The sequence below is a fragment of the Engystomops pustulosus genome, chromosome 6, assembly GCF_040894005.1.
Source record: "Engystomops pustulosus chromosome 6, aEngPut4.maternal, whole genome shotgun sequence".
NCBI lineage: Eukaryota > Metazoa > Chordata > Amphibia > Anura > Leptodactylidae > Engystomops > Engystomops pustulosus.
Genome location: NC_092416.1, coordinates 93,760,993 through 93,779,075, shown reverse-complemented (window position 1 = coordinate 93,779,075; position 18,083 = coordinate 93,760,993). Strand labels below are relative to the sequence as shown.

The 18,083-nt window shown below is 41.7% G+C and overlaps 1 protein-coding gene across 2 annotated transcripts in view; it reads left to right on the top strand.

Annotated features, from left to right (window-relative positions):
• CBLC (Cbl proto-oncogene C) overlaps positions 1-4,064 on the top strand; it is a 45,325-nt gene extending 41,261 nt beyond the window's left edge. Inside the window, exons 9-10 of one of the 2 annotated variants that reach the window (XM_072110399.1) lie at positions 3,429-3,470; positions 3,640-4,064. In XM_072110399.1, the coding sequence (XP_071966500.1) occupies positions 3,429-3,470; positions 3,640-3,921 (324 nt within the window). In that variant the 3' untranslated portion in view covers positions 3,922-4,064. The remainder of the gene's footprint in view (positions 1-3,428; positions 3,471-3,639) is intronic. The other variant, XM_072110400.1, reaches the window with a different exon arrangement.
• Positions 4,065-18,083: the final 14,019 nt, after the last annotated feature.

The following is an 18,083-nucleotide window of genomic DNA, read 5'->3' as shown; positions in this document are numbered from 1 at the left end:
AATGGTCAATTTTGGTTTACTTTCTTTTCGTATTTTTTGGGGGTCGTACATGGTTCACTAAAAATACTATATTATCTTTATTCTATAGATCACTATGATTACGGTGATACCTCATTTATATAGTTTTTCATTTATTTTTACAATTTTACTGGATAAAAACTAATAAAAACAAATAAATCTCATTTGTTTTTGCATCACCATCTTTTCAGAGACGTAACTTTAATAGGTGTTTGGGTGTTTCCTACTATTCCAAATTTAGCTAGAACTAAAAAGGCATAAGACCAATTAACTCGGTCAAATGCCTTTTCGGTGATGATCGTTACAAAGGTTGATTGCATTTCACAGTATTGCAAGAGGGTAATTATGCGGCGGGTATTATCTGGTGCCTGTCTACCCAAGGTAAATCCCACTTGGTAATTTTTGATCAGGGATGGAATAAGTTTCTGTAGCCTTTGGGCTAATATTTTTGCGTAAAGTTTTATGTCAAAATTAAGAAGGGAAATTGGCCTAAAATTGGAAGGGGAGTTGGGAGGTTGGGAGTTGGGAGGTTGGAAGCAGAAAACAGCTTCCAGTGTGACCTAATTCACATTCTGGTCACTGTAGTCACATAAACACTGATTTTCTCTCCAATTCAGTAGTGACCATGTCACAGTTGTTTGTGGTGCAGACCAAAATGATATAGCTACTATCAGGGTCGATGATTTGTTTGAATTAAATTCCACCATGACTCCCCTCTGTTTTTTTATTGAAAATGGAGTGGATAATCCAGGGAAATTTTTTGTGTGATACTTTTGAGTGATGTTTGCTGGAGAAGTGGGTCTCTTGGATGCATAAAATATCTGCCTTTTGTAGAATTGCTTCTCTCCACAGCATAGATCTTTTATAGGGGATATTTAGTCTCTTAGCATTTATTGATACCAGTTTGATCCCGATCTATATAGTAATAATAGGTGCTAAACATAATACTGTAGGAAAAATAGTTATAGGGAAAATGCGGAATTATAGGCCAGCAGCAGATGCCCCCACAGATTTCTTCACAGAATGTACGAGACCTACGTATCACATTAAAGATTTTTTTACAGTAACAGTAATAAAAACCAGTAAGGGTGCCATCGTTAGGATGCCCCTAGTAAAATAAACCAACGACCTTTCATTAAGCACTATAGGTGCAGCAAATATTGGGATAAAAGTACACATTTGTGGACATGGAGAGTTTGGATAGTCTGTCATGTCTCAATATGATATCACATTAACCACGGAGGCTGGTTTCTAGTATTCGATGGCTGGTTTCTAGTATTCGATGCGCAGGACATTGGGCTGGGTCCAGAGGAGGAGGGGCAGTTTGATAGTGTGGCGGTGGTCCCCGTTCTCCTTGGCTGGTTCTTCAAAGTGAAATGAAATGACATGAAATAAAAGTTATTTTCCTGCAAGGTGCAATACTATACATGAAGGCATCATTGTAACATTATTACACTTTGCTAAAACTTGCTGTTTACAGGTTATGGGGGAGATCTATGGTGACAGTTCCCTTTAAAGGAAACCTACCACTTAAAAGTGGTAGTTCTAAGACACAGATACGTGGCTCCAGCTCAGGGTGAGCTGGTGCCGGAGCATATTTTCATTAGTACAATAAACCTCATATCGCCGATTTATAAGTTATACTAAAATTTGTCTCGGTGTACCGCAGTGGGGCATGGCGCACCATGCGCGGGCCCGTGCGTGCTGCGGATTCTGAAGTGCCGGTGATGTCACCATGCTCTCCAGCACACTCGCGCCTGTGCAACTTCGCACGGCCTATTTCCCCGTGCAAAGTTTTGCATGCGCAAGTGTGCCGAAGAGCTCGGTGACATCACCGGCTCTCCGGCACTTTAGAATCTGCCGCACACATGGGTGCGTGCATGGTGCGCCGTGCCCTACTGCAGTGCGCCGAGACAAATAATTACTTTTAGCCCAAGCAAGTAAAAGTCTTAGGCTACATTCACACGAATGTATGGGGGACATATATACGGCTTGCGTATATATGTCATATATATATGCCCCATACACGGAAATGGGCTCACGGTGGCCTATGGGAGCTGCACACTTACAGCACCATACTGTTCCGTAGCCGCTAGAAAGATAGGATAAGTGCTATCTTTCCTCGTAATATAACGCCGTGGCCATATATCGCTATGGAGGGGGGCGGGGTTGAGCGGCGCTCATCCCCTTCTCCTACCTGAGTGAAGTTGGCCCCCCCACCTTGTTCAAATCAAACAAAATTGGAGTCAAACGTTTGTGCTACGTTTGTGCTGGTTTGTGCAGCAGAAATTTTCGTTTGTGCCGCTATCGTTTTTAAGATTTTAATGAAAGTTTCCAGAGGTCATCAGAGGTCAACCAGCCCCCCCACATTGCCCAAATCAAACAAAACTGGTGCCGAACAATTCTGCTACGTTTGTGCTGGTTTGTGCTGCGCAAATTTTTGTTTGTGCTGCTTTTGTTTTGAATATATGAACAAAAAATTAAAGTTCAAAAGTTCAAGCAGCCCCCCCCCCACATTAACCGAATCAAACAAAACGGGTGTCAAACGTTAGTGCTACGTTTGTGCTGGTTTGTGCAGCAAAAATTTTCGTTTGTGCCGCTATCATTTTTAATATATTCATACTTTTTTGCAGAGGTCATCAGAGTTAATTTCTTCCAAAGTACAATGTGTTTGCTAGCTCCCCCTGGTGGTCAAACCAGGGAAGTGTCACTAGGTTTGTTTTTAATCAGTTCATCCTAAACACCTCAAACACCTGAACATACCTTAAAAATTATAGCGGCACAAACAAAAATTTTTGCTGCACAAACCAGCACAAACGTAGCACTAACGTTTGACACCAGTTTTGTTTGATTCGGTTAATGTGGGGGGGCTGCTTGAACTTTTGAACTTTAATTTTTTGTTCATATATTCAAAACAAAAGCAGCACAAACTAAAATTTGCGCAGCACAAACCAGCACAAACGTAGCAGAATTGTTCGGCACCAGTTTTGTTTGATTTGGGCAATGTGGGGGGGCTGGTTGACCTCTGATGACCCCTGGAAACTTTCATTAAAATCTCGAAAACGATGGCGGCACAAACAAAAATTTCTGCTACACAAACCAGCACAAACGTAGCACAAACGTTTGACACAAATTTTGTTTGATTTGAACAAGGTGGGGGGGGCCAACTTCACTCAGGTCCTTCTCCTCTCCCTGGTGCCGATGTATGCCTGCCTTAATCTGTCTCTGTGTTCTACATCTTTCATCATCTCTAGTTTACTGTACTACCTACATTTTATATGTGCTCATTTTTGGTTGACAAAGATAAGGAAATTCAGAGTTTTGCTGATAAAATATTTTTAAAACATTCTTACGATGATTTTGCAGTTAGTAAATATGTTTCATTGGATTTTATTCTTATTTTTTATTAGATATCCTGTGCATCAAATACTAGAAACCAGCCAGACAATGATGTGAGTAATGAACACTGTGACTCCAGTCGGTTGTATGGCTTTCTCTGTTTGTCTTGTCGCCTCTGCAGTGCTGTCTCGTGTTGTCTGACTCCATAGAAGACTCTCCATGTTTATCTGTTCCAAGGTGACATGTGAATGACTTTATAACCATGACGTTATCTTGTGCCAGCAGAAAGCTGCTTCAAATGTATGGGGTGCATGCACTGAAAAAGTTGTTAATGAAGAGGAGGAAGAATGGATTAAAAACCGACCATTACCACCCCCTCCTGATGCCCCCACTATTGCAGTTCGCCATTTGTCTATACCCGTTTTGCCTAGTGCACCTCTTGCGCCTATTCCTTCTACAACTAGAACATCACCCCTCCCCTGGGTCACCCGACCCAACCTGACCTCTCAAAGAGTAACTCTGCGGGCTCAAGATGTCATCAACAGACTCACAAGACGTACATAAGTGAAGATGGGGGTAACAGGATATACCAGATGACTGATGGATCAGTCCTGTATTGGTGATATGTGTGGTATTCCATTTCACTCTGAACTCAAAAACTTACATCAGGATTATGTACATAATAAAGTATATCTTTTTAAGATTGATCTTAAAAGTAATAAATAGTATGCTTTACCAGGACTTTACATAATTGAATATGGTAATTACAAAGAATAAGGTAGATACAAATAATTGTTGTAATTATTTTGGCAACCGACATTAAACTGCATACAGTATCGTAAACCTATATGCTAGATAAAGCGCATGCAAGCACATGCAAGTACAAAAGAACAAATTAGTAAAAGGAAACAACATAAAACAGTCTCTCTTTTCAAAAATGCTAGTAAGTCCCAAATACAGAGACAATAAAAACTTAGCAGAAAATACTACTTCTGATTGTGGACATTAATTCTACTACATGTAGTATAATATCCAGTATTTAAAATAGGAGATGGCAATTACATATCACCTCTATTTGCATAATGACATCCACAGAGGTCACTCTCCCATAGACATGAAAGATTATCTCCATACTATTGCTGCCTCTATTCTCTGCGGCAGCTGTTAAGCATAGCTCTAAATATTGTTAACAGCATTTCAGATAAAATAGTTGACTTTATAATTATGTACAAGATGTAAATAATTAAATCTACGATCTAAAAATAAAATAAAAAAATTTAAAAAAAGAACTATTTGGTTTTAATGGCTAACAGACAAAAAATCTACAGTACAACCCCTTTAAAAACATTTATCTTTATATGCAAGCCACTAGAGGGCGAGAAAATATCAAGAATAAGATACACCCTGTTGTAACTGAGGGTGGATTGATCACAATCACTCTGTAAGGGCAAGCATATCAAGCATCTTCATTAAAGCTTCATTGAGTCTTCATGCTCCACATCCTGCACCAGAATTTACCACTCAAAATTCTCCACAATGAACTGCATTTATGTGCAAATGACAAGATTAATCATGTCATCCATACCCCCAGAAATGTATTCTTTTAAATGACCAAAAACATATCACTTATCATATGTATGTGTTTAAATGGATTGTTTGGATAAATGTTGGCCACTGGAAGGCATTTCCGCCATCAAAGGGGGAAACATTTAACTGCAGTCCCAGGCCCAGCCACTAGATGGGGCCCGAGCTGCAGTCAGACTCTTGGCCCACAAGAGCAATCAGCGCAGACAGGGCTGATCACCGGACACAGGCATCAATGTTACCACTGGCTGTGCTCTTTGTGTGACCCAGGCACCATCACTATGCTATCTACTGGGGGGTATGTTCTATGGCTACCGATCTACTGGGGGGCAATGGGTGTTTCTACCTATCTACTGGGCGAGCATGTGCAGTGTCTACCTATCTACTGGGGGCTATGTTCTGTGGCTATCTATCTACTGGGGGCTATGTTCTGTGGCTATCTATCTACTGGGGGCATGTTCTGTGGTTACCTATCTTCTGAAGGGACATGTGCTATGCTTAAATATCTACTGGCGCATGTGTGAATATAATACTACAATAAATCAAGGGTGCTGTATGCACTACAATTCATTTCTGATAACTATATCAGGCTTGATGAAGGTGGTTCACACCGAAATGTCGCCACTGTTTCAATAAACCTCACCCTTTGGAATTTTGTATTTTTGGAGTGCTGCCTACACTTTTTTAACTTTATTACTGAAGGATCTTGCCAGGATCCAGGAAGGCTCTGCACCCCCTCTACTGTGCGGACTTGGTTTGCTTTTTTGTATATAAAGGAGAATGAATGTATGAAGTATTTATATGCGATGTGTCATAATAGTGTACTAAATGGGAACTAAAGTGTAAGATGGGGGAATCTTAGTAGCGACCCTGGCAAGGTTCAAATAACAGTAGAGACAGACAATTTTACTGTCACTACTGTATCCTGACCTTTTTTGTTGTTATGCTGCAGAGATTAACTCAGGTAAAAGGACTACTAAAGCCAATCACAAGCCATACCATCAACGTGATTCCAACGATGCCGTCCAGTGAACCTGACTTGGCTCATCATCAATTAGAATACTTCTCTCCACTAGAGGCATTGGATTGGGGTATAACATTTCCATTAAGAGCAGCATTTTGCAGCACTCTGATTTCCTACGCTTTGGTGCCTTTTCCATCAGATGCAGAGATCCAAACCTCCTGCATTGCCAGATTGGTGATTTGCCCCCAGGCCAATCGTAGCCATGGCTAGTAGATTTGGGTGTCAATTTGCAGGATTGGCTATCTGGCCACCAATTTGGCAATAAGTCTAGGACACACAAGCCGAATCCGAACGGAAACAGCGGGTCTGCTTATCTCTAATGATAAAATCCTGTCTGCCCACAGCTATTCCTGAGCCAACATAGGCATTTATTAGTAGCTATTATTTATTAAGTTCAACAAATTTGTGTAAAGTGTTCAATCATTCTGTAAATATAGCACATCCACATCCTTAGGTATTGGTATTGGGAATGAACTAGTGAAGTAATTCAAGAATACCTGGAAATATAGAGTTTGCTGTTGAGTGATAAGGCTATATAAAGATGTTGAGTGATTCTATTTTCCAGATGGCAGTGTCATGTGATCAGATGACATTCCAGATGCTGCTGTTTTGACTTTCTACCTTGACACCCAGCACTCATGGTTACAGAAAAAATGATTGATATCTTTTCCCTTCTTTTTCCACAACTATCAAATAACTCTTTTGCACTCACCCATATACCCGTGTGATAATCTCAGTTATGGTAAGAAAGTAATCTGTTATTTTGTATGAGCTGCAGTTCTTTCTCTTCTGGTTGTTGATTCTGAGTCTTAGTTGGGAGCTAAGTGCTGCAACCTACTGACTTCTTCCTCCACGTGGGGCAGTGATTTATGTGAACTATATACTAAATTAAAATAATTTGTTGCTGCCCCTAACTTGCATGCAGTCCAGCATTTGTTTTGCTTAATGTTATCCAGTGAAAAACAAATGTATTATAGACCCTGCGTCCTTTAGCCATCTTGTGTTCTCAGCTCTAGACTGAGACATAGGTTAAAACCTTGGATGATTTTGCCCAGTCAGCTCATCAGCCAAGTATAAAACCCTCCCTGAGGCTATAGCTCATTTCCAGTTAATTAGTTAGCCTACAATTCTGTGGATCTGGACTCATTTACCTGATATCTGCCCAGTTTCCTGACTATTCCCCGCATTTCTTATTTTGTTCAGCGTTATCTTGTTATGACTCTCCAGTTTTGACGATGTTTCCTGTCTGCGGGTTCCTGGCACTTTCTGGTCAGTTGTCAAGTAAGCAGGGACCGTTGAGGATTAGTATAAGGGCTCATCTACCCTTACACCTCCAACCTGGCCTGACATTAGTATTCTGCTAGAGGATTCAGTAGCCTAGAGTACAAATCGTTGGATAACTTATTTAAAACAAAACTTTTAATTAGTCCATTATATTAAAATGGGAATATACAAAAAAGCCTTAAAAATTAAAGCTCCCAAGGGGGCCATACCTATGCCAGTCGTAGACAAGCTCATCAATACTTGCTTAAAAAGGTGCTGGATACTGTTAATGTCAATATGTGGGTAGAGATCTGTTCAGCCAGTCAAATACCTGTCTTAGTAGGAACCATTTGAGAAGCCAAAAGAGGGAAAACCCAGAAGATAGTATGAAGTGAATGCAAATAGCCAGTGCGTGAAGGAACAGTAGAGGCGGGGGTCAATGGAGCATGCACCTTATTGTCTCACAGGTGCAACATTACCCTACTCTTCCCTAAAGGTGGGGAAGGGGTCCTATTGAACCCTAAAGCCTCAACACTGGACCACAGCCCTAATAAGCTGCCACCCCGTCTGGAACCTCACCATATAATCGGCCTTCTGACCCTATGGTAAAAAAGCAGAGAAAAGAGGAGGGGACAAATGCTTATCTAGTATCAGCATACAAATGTATAAATGAGTCATACAGTTTAAAGATTGTGTACATAGGTAATAGATTCTAAGGTCCACAATCTGGTCAAAGCCCCACATGACATGTTTCACCTGCAGAGACGCCAGCTCATCAGGGGCGAATTAGACCACAGAAAACCTAACCCCTTCCTGTCTTTACCATAAAGCTGAGCCAATTACATTGTGTCCAAAGTTCCCTTGATGCCTTGTGTTCTCTCTTGAAGGAGCTAGCAACCACATTGAGATTACAACAATTTAATTATGTATATACTGGTTATGTAGCGTGACTAGCCTGGCAGCTTTCACATCACATTTAGGAGCACAGAGCAAGAAATAAGTAGTAGAAACTAGCAGTGAAATTATTACATTAAAGGGGTATTCTCATTTTGGCAAAATAGTGTTATTGTTTGTTTGATAAAAAAAAAAAAAAATTTCAATATTTTCAATATATCAATTCCTCACAGTTTTCTAGATCTCTGCTTGCTATCATCATACAGGAAGTTTCTAGGTTCAATTTCAGTGGACATATATCTGACCATGGTCACACAGGTGCACAGCTCATTAGTATCATGGAGAGCTGTGTGATATAAAGAGCTGTCACAGGAAATAAACAATGAAGTTTCCTATAGAATGACAGTAAGCAGAGATGTAGATAACCGTGCAGAATTGATACAGAAAGTATATTGAAAAATTGTATAACTAGACCAGTTTCGCTCCCAGACACTGATAAATCCAAATAATTCCCCAAAGAATTATGCAGAATAACAGACTGGGGGAGTGGGGCTGACAGGGAATAGTGGCCACCACTTTTATTTGCAGGAGACTTCTGTATCCAAAGACCATCCAAAACACATGACTATCCTGCTAGATACACAGAGCAGTGGTCTCCCCGTGGCTCCAGAGTAATCAAGGAGCAGCAGCAGGCATTGTTCCAGGACTTTAGAGTCTCTTGTTTACACAGCACAGATGTGTGCAGATAACAAATGTCAGGCTGCTCCACTCATTGAGGGGGGTATCAAACTAATGCAAATAGGTAATGAAAGTAATGGGTAGGGTTACCCTGCATGATGGTGGCATGATGGTGGATGCGATTTCTAAGCAAGAGTTTTAATGATGTCTTTAAGATCCTTAATCTGAATTACATATCTTATTCTGACTGGGCCCCATATTTATAAACAGTGGGATTACTTCAGAGCTGGCGCCAAGGCTGCTCAGGGAAGAACATATATAGTCCCCCCACCCCTCTTCTACATCAAGATGAGTGAGGTGACTTCAAATGGATGGTTTTGGCTTGATTTCAAATGCCAGAGTGATGTTCAAGTGAAATATACGTGTGAAGCTCAGACATGGTTTAGCAATGGTCTGTGAAAAGATGAACATCTTGTAGGCAAATCTAGACATGCCTTCTGTGCACACTCATAGTTCCGAGTGACTTTAATTCACGACAGATACAAATCTTTCTTTCCCCTCTCTTTGTGAATAAATGAAGTAAGAAATTTCACTTAATCTTCCATCACTTGTTGAGCTTCTGACTAAGTGACAGGAATATCAACGCATTGTGTGGCTTACATATAAAGAAGGTCGACGCTTTAAAGTTGAATAGGATTATTGTGTTCTATGCAGTTATGTAAAGGTATATACACATAAATATATGCACTTTATTCCTTCATGTTTGATTTACAACTCCCAGAACATAGCAGAGTTGGTGCCCTAGGCAATCACCTACCTTTACCTACCACAGCCTACCCCTTATCCAGGCCCATGGTGCTTGCCTCTACCACTTAAAGGAAATCTACTATCAAAGTTAAGCATGATAAACTCAAGCCACTTACTCATAGATCCAGGCACTAATCTAGGCACTACAGACTGTGGTGATATTCCTTCTGATTGAACTTTTATAATTATGATAAAGAGCCAGAAGTACGGAGCTAGCTCCTGCGATTAGCGCTCAGTGCAGTATTAGTATGGCGCAAGGGCACCCGGGCTCTTCTGTGCCACCACGACACGTGACGTGGTAACATCGCAGTGGGACGCACGTGAAGGAGACAGGAGAACCTTCTGCTGATGTCACCCGACCAAGCGGATCAATTTCCGCCCACCGATCGCTGCGATTGGCCAGTCAATCCTGTTTTTAGGCTGAACACATGTTTTAGCTCCCCCCTCTTCCTCCAGCGGCTCTATTTTGGTTTAGTATTGCTGGAGAGAGGTGCAGAGCGTTACTGTTTGCTCCAAAACACTATTTTCCTATCTAATCCTTATTGATCCCTATCTGTTCCCTATATGTTCCCTCCTGCGTCTTGTGTGTTCCCTGTGTGATCACCTTGCATCTTCCGTTTTTCCCGTCGCCTGTCTGTCCCTTCTGATCCCAAATGCACTGTGTTTCAGTGCTCTGCGTTAGCGTTCTTCTGCACTGGACGCACTTTTCAGTGCGCCGTGTGAATAGCGCTGCAACGTATCTTTAGTGGTAGTTAGGTTGTCTTAGGGCAAGCTAGGTGCATTTGTGCAGTGCACATAAGTTTTTTTTTTGATGCTTGGTATTATTTTTTTCCAGAGCGCTGTAGGTGTAGTTGGGTGCACTTATCTATTTTTTGTGTGTGCCATCTGTGCGGCTAGTCCGTGTGGTTTGGTGCACATTATTTTTTTTGTGTGTCATCTGAGTGGCTTGTCAGTGTGGTTTGGTGTGCATTATTTCATTTTTTTTTTGTGCCGGCTAGACGGTAGTTAGGTGCACATCATCTAATTTTTTCTGATTTACGTTCTCCAGGCTATACCTACAAGTTCAGGGTATATGAAGGGAAGGGCTCCACTATAGTGCCCACAGAATGCCCCCCCCTTCCTGGGTGTTACAGGGAAGATAGAGTGGGATGTGGTGCACCCACTGCTGGACGAGGGCTACCACCTCTACCTGGACAATTTCTACACCAGAACTACTCTGATCAAGTGCCTCGCTTCCAGAAATACTGCGGCATGCGGCAATGTACGCAGAAATCAGAGAGGTCTCCCTAAGTCGCTACTTGGGCAAAAACTTAAAAGGCACGATTGCAGGGCACTATGCAGCGACTCTGTATTGTGTGTTACGTACAAGGACAAGAGAGAGGTCCTTGTATTAAACACAATACATTGGCACACCACCACTCCTGTCCCAGTACGAGGTACCAGTACAGAAACCCCTAAGGCGGACTGTATTTTAGATTATAACAAGTACATGGGAGGGGTGAACTTGTCGGACCAGGTGCTTCAGCCATGCAATGCCATGCAGAAGTCGAGGGTGTGGTACAAGAAGCTGGTTGCGCACATCATGCAGATAGCACTATATAATGATTACGTGCTACATTGATGTGCAGGCCAGAGGGGAATTTCAAGAGATGGTAATAAAGTACTTTCTTTTTGGAGACCAGGAAGGGCGGAGGGCCAGCACTTCTGGAAGCGAGGCTACTTAACGCATTGTAGCAGGCAACACTTTCCAGGAGAACTTTCAAGAAGGGAAAGACACAGAAGAGGTGCAGGGTGTGCTCCACAAAAAAGGCATTGGGAAGGACACCATTTATCATTGTGAGACTTGCCCAGAAAAAACAGGATAATGTATGAAAGATTGCTTCTGAATTTATCGTACATCCCTGGATTTTTAGAGCCGTATTGTTACCGTGATGTACTATGCACAGCTTATACATCATACCACATGTCGCACCTTCCCTTCTAAGCCCTGCCATGTGCCCAGCCTGTAGATTACTGCCCCATATGGGGTATTGCTGTAGCCAGGAAGGCACGCATCATGATTTTTGGAGTGTTTGTCAGGAGTTGGGCACAAGATGACATAAAGGATATTTTTTACTATGCACTATCCATTATGCACTTTTTGGGGGGTCCCCCTGTGGGGTTAAAATGCTAACTATACCCCTACATTAATTCATGGAGGGGTGTAGTTTCCAAAATAGGGTCAGTTCTTAGGGGTTTCTACTGTACTGGTCCCTATTGGCATCTACAAATGCTTCATGATGCCACAAAGAAAAGAAATGTACAATGCCTGTGATCCAAATGCACGTTATTCCCATTTGTGCCCTGCCGTGTCTCCACCCTGCAGAGTATTGCCGCCTATGGGGTATTACCCTAAACGGGGTAACCCGCAGAATGATTTTTGATGTGCTTTTCCCCAGTGGCATGAGTTGGGCAAAATGCTTTTGTCACTACAATGGCATATTTGATAAATAGTAATACAATTCTTACTCTGCACTACTTACTTTGTATTACATTTGAGTCAGCATCTTAGGGGTTAAAATGCTCATACAACCCTACATACATTATTTGAGGGGTTTCCTTTCCAAAATGTGGTCACTACTTGGGGGGTTTCTATTGTACTGGTACCTCAGGGGCACCCCAAACATGAAAATTGCATTGAAAATGTGCGTGAAAAACTGAGAGACTGAACAAACTCTGACTGAAAACTGATTGCACTCGGATGCAAAATGTGCGTTTTTCACTGACCAAACCCTGATCGCTCTCTGATCAAACTCTGACGTGATCTGCAACGCAAGTGTGGAAGAGGCCTAAGGGATTCATCATTTTGCATTGATTATATTACCTACCTCTATGCCCTTTGTGGTGACTACTGTGGACACATGTATTTTAAATTTTATTGTAGTCCATACATTATTGTTTTGTTATGTTTGTGGTTTTATTATGTTCCAATAAAGGATGACATTTGATTAAACTTTGGAGGGTTTACAATTCCCTTTTTTTTAAGTACTTGCTGATACTTACTTATGCTTTTGGTAGTTTTTGGGCCTCTATCAGTTAGCTTATCTTTTGTTGTAGACCCAAATATAGACAAAACAATTGTATGGTATTCTTCTAATGTGGAAATAACAAAATGACACCTCTATGACAAACCATGGACAGTATGGCTGCCTTTCACTGCAGGTGGAGTCAGGGCAAAGGGTAGGCAAAGGGGGCAATTGCCCAGGGCCCCCTCCCTGAAAGGGGAGAATCTCTTCTTTCAAATGAATCTTGAATTTTGTTTCCAGGTGCCCTGGATCCAGAGATATGCAGGTTTAGGGCACATTCACATGGCCGTCTGCGGGGACGTACATGCGGCCGCAAATTTGTGGCCGCATGTACGTCCCCATAGACGGCAATAGCGGCGCGGCGCAGATCCGGCCCGCACACCGCAAAAAGATAGAGCATGCTCTATCTTTTGGCGTGTGTGCGGCCGTGCGCCGCTATTCTCTATGGAGGGAGGAGGGGCTGCCTCCTCCTCCTCTCCAGCACACGGCGGTATGCCCGCACGGCGGGCATACCGCTGTGTGAATGTACCCTTATAGTGAGAATATCAGGTGGCATTTTTATATATATAAAAATCCCTCCCAATGGCATTTTAACAGTTAATATCTCTGTTTTCCTAACACTTAGAAACACAAAAAGATTCATAGAAAAGAGGAGACTCTTTATGTGTCACAGAGCCAGAGATACAGCCCTCTGAAGTGTGCACCCCCTCCAGATTCTCAGCCATCAGGTTACAGGGAGAATTTGCTGCACACAGGAGCTGCTGCACCTCACAGATAATGGAAGTAATCACTTTATATGTTACTACATTTTGAGAAGGGATAATATCAACTAATATTCATGATTTTAACCCTTCTCACACTTTCTCTCTTATTGCCTTTTATTTTGTGATTTTTTTTTTTTTGTTGGGAAAATTGACTGATACAATGAACGTTTGATCCTCTTCGCCTAATGTGACTACACCTGGAATAAAGTTTTTATTGCGCACCATCCTCCATTTACTTACACCTTTGTTATGGCGTTCTCACTCAAATTCTTATGAAGTGTGGAGGGTTCTGTTATTGTGCGGCTAATACAATGGTGCACATCTAAAAGTGACTTTTATTATATCATTCGCTTGGTTTATGGATATATAGTTATTATTTGGGTTACCATTGTGTAAGGAGAATACAGTGATAGATCTGTGTGACGCTCAGTGCAATTTTCTGCAGTTCCCTTTGCTACATATTTTGGTGAATATATTGGTGTGGGGTCTGTATGATCTCCTCACATCTTACTGTTTTAGGAAAGTATATTTTCTTTATATAAGTATCTGGATTTGTACATATTTTAGAGGAAATTTTGAATGTTAATTGCCAAATGCATCTCCTGGTTGTCTGCTTTCAAAATTATATAGGTTTTATGGCGCCTTTACTTTTTATTCTGTTTTATTGATATATTTTGCAGGTTGTGACTTAAAATTTCTAGCTGAAAAGCATATATCTTGTTATTACAGTTTTAGTGATATTATGATGATTTATTTATGTGAACATATCAATAGGGCACGTTTGTGAACTCTGCACATGTCCATCTATTACATTTAGGTGATGTGAAGGTTTGGAACACATTTTTTGCCATCAAAGTCAAATTTTAAGTATATTTTATAAAATGTTTCAGTTTAAATCAAAATTGCATTAAGGCGCCTATGTCTATAAACTCTTTGATGCAATTTTGAAAATGGGGTAATTGTCTGCTTTCAGAAAATATCGGTCCCTGTCCCCAATGGGCCTCACAGTCTAATCAACTTACCAGTAATTTTTTGGAGTGTGGGAGGAAACCGGAGGACATGGAGGAAACCCACGCAGACACAGAGAGAACATACAAACTCTTTGACCAGCGCTGCAAGGCTGTAGTGCTAACCACTGAGCCACCATGCTCCCTATGATCTATCTCCTATAAAATTCTCCAAAATTACAGTTTGTATTAACATACTAAAGGGAGCCTCTTGCTGACTGTGACTGGTCATAAAATAGTTTTATTTTGGGGCCCCACTTTTAGTTTTGCCCAGGGCCCCACTTTGTCTAGAACCGGCCCTGGGTGGAGTAATCCATGTGATAGAACTTTCGCTGATCCCATCCCAATGGGATAATGTTTACCAGAGGAAGCAGTGTGTCTGGAATAAATACACAAAAAACTTTCTTTTATGGTGTCAAAATGGCCACAGCTTTATTTAAATCACAAGACTAAAATACTTACAGGAGAAGTCAGGTAAAATGCTAGGGGACTAAACTGTGAGATTCACAGCTGCCTGACATACAGCACCCAGTCAAACAGAAATAAAGGGGCCCAACTAGCTGCCCCCTCACTCTGCACCTCCATACTTCCATCCCTTCCATCTTTCCCAGTTGAGTTTACTTTTCTGTTTGCCATTAAATAGGTTAGATGCAAAAATAAGCCGCTGCTTGCAGTGCAGCAAAGATCTGGCTGCAAAACCACCTGACAAACTGAGCACAGAAGTATAGATAGCTACACCCCGTTATTAATTAGGCATCACCTTTGCTATCCTGTCTGGACAAGCAAAGGTGAATGTCTCAGAGGCCTAACCAACAATATACCCCCCCCCCCCCATAAAACCCACACAAAAGAACATCGATAAGAGAAAATAAAATGCACATATCTATTTGTTGCTGGATCCAAAAAAAGAACTCCTTCCCTTAATCCTAAATCCCACTTTGGACACTGCACACTCTAAGGCCGCGGTCACACGTACCGCTAGGCGTCTGTTCAAAACGTGACGCTAGCGCACAGGGGGCAGTTCTCGGCCCGAACGCAGTGACAATAGTGAAAAAATTTCAGCGGTATTCTTAGGCCGGTGCCACACGTACCGTACCACGGCATGATTGCATTAAATTAACGCAAAACAACGGCGGCTCATTCCTGATCGCAGGCGTTTCCATAGAAACACCGATGCGATCGGGCCATGGCCCGCCCCGGTGGGTGCAGTTTTGTCTGCATTTGCGTTTTCAAACGCAGACAAAGCGGTACGTGTGGCACCAGCTTTATGGGCTTCGATTTTAGGTACTTCTGGCACTAATAACTTTTTTATACTTTGGTGTATGGATTTGAGGGTGGTGTAATTTTTTGCGACTTTTGATGATGTTTTCAATGCTACAATCTTTAGGACTATACAGCCTTTTCATCACTTTTTATAGAATTTTTTTATGTTTTTCAAAATGGCAAAAAAGTGGTATTTTAGACTTTGGATGTTATTTTCTGTTATGGGATTAAACACCGTTAAAAACTGTTATTATATTTTGATACATCAGACATTTTGGGACGTGGCAATACCTAACATGTTTTTTACTGTTTATTTATATTACTTCTAGGTAAAGGGGGGTGATTAGAATTTTTAGGTTTTTTAATGTATACGCCGCCAGGATATGAATGCCTCTGGCAGCTTACCCTCCTTACACAGGTACTGGTAGCTCAGGTACTTCTTTTTTTACCCATCCGAGGAAAAATAGATGGAAGTTTGCTGTTGTAGTTGTGGGAGAGGTCAGGTATGGGAACTTAACCACAACACACCCTCAGTGGGCCATGAGCAAGCCACGTTCCTTATTTTTTGCTGTTTGGATGCAGTTACTTTTTATCAAATAAATTTCATTGGCATTTCAAAATGATAATAAGTAAAAAGTTCTTGTAGGAGTTGTAGGAGTTCTTTAAATCAATGACATTCACCTACAAGAGACCAAAAAATAGCCCAAATACAAGGAATTTTAATATTGAGTTCTGTGCAAACAACAGAGATTTAGAGTGTAACCAAATTGATGGTATAAAGGACAAGAGCGATTCTGAGTCCATATTGAATAGTGTGAGGACAGGAGATAATAATGGATGAACCATACTGTATACTCTTGATAGAAAGATACCTGACCCTTCTCCAAATGATTAGGCCTTCTCAACCAATATAAGTAAATGAGCCCCAAAAGGGGCATCTGCAACATGCCCACTGGGGACTGACAGCATGCAGGGGCAGCAGGTGACAAGGACTTGGAGTGGCTGGCTTGATGGTGTCTAGGTCAAAGGTGTTATGGTATCCTTGTCCTAGACTAGACCTCATCCACACCCGTCTGGGCCAGCAAGGCAATAAAGTTCCCCCAGAGCACTCCCATTATAGCTGATGGTAGCAGTAGCCCAGGGACACCAACACACACAGCAGTGGAGATCATCTCATGGTTCCTTTAATAGAAGAAGAACTGCGCAGCAATAGAAAACAGGCTGGCTGTGAACTTTTTCCTTTAGAGGACTAGCAGAGCAGTAGATTGGCTGACTGTAGCAGTAGAAAAACTCTTTGGCCAGAAGAAACCTCAACCCGGACCAGTGATCAGCAAGGATCTACAGGAATTGTATCGGCTCTACTGCATCAGCAGCACGGAATAGCAACATGAAAGATGTGTGTTCTCTCAGTAAAATCTTAAGAGCCCAAGACAGAGCCTAAATGTTTAGACTTGGTCTGTCTAGAGACTCTGGGCTGCCTAATATATCTCAGGAAGATTACAGATATTTCAGACATAAAATCCATTTAATACTTTATAAGAGCACAACAGGAACACATTGTACAAACACTCTCTGGTCAGTAGATGGCAGCAAAGTATTAACATAAAATAGATAAGCAGATCATCAAAGGGGACAATAGCTCGGAGAGGGGTGGCCCAGACTTAAAGGAGCTATAAGCTTGGAGGTGGCATAGAAGAGCTGGCTAAAGTCTCTCCAGCAAATCATAGGAAGCTAATGGGGTATAGAATTTAGTAAGAGTTCTACATAGGTAGGAAATCAAGCTACCCCCAGCTCTTCTATGAACCTGATGACAAGAAACTTTAATTATTATAATATATTAATATATAATTATTAATATACTGCCTGGTGGGGACTATTGATACAGTAACTTCTTGGACAAGGGTGGGCAATTAATTTTTACATGGGGTCATATGTGAAATTGGAATGATTTTGGAGGGCCAGACTAATATACTTATCTCAGTTCTACTAGGCCCAGCGCCAGCACTCGGGTTACCCGGGCAAGCATTGGGGCCCGAGGGTGCTGGAGGCCCACTCAGGCAGCAAAAACATTTTTTTGACCCCCAGACCAATTTTACCAGTGTCGCTTTAAGACACAAGTACAAATGATGACCTTACAGCTCCTGCAGTTTTCTGTCTCTATGCTGTGCTCGTTGGGAGTGCAGCATAGAGGCAGAATCCAAACCTCACCTTTCCTCACTACCCAAAACGTTGCTCCATAATTTACGCAATGGCTCTGAAGATGATGTCAAGTGTGCCGGCTTCAGAGCTGGCGTGTACAGAGGATGCATGCTGAAGAAAGAAGGCTGCTGCTGGCCCTACTTTGGAGGGGGTATTCCTTATGGGGGGACAGTGTGGC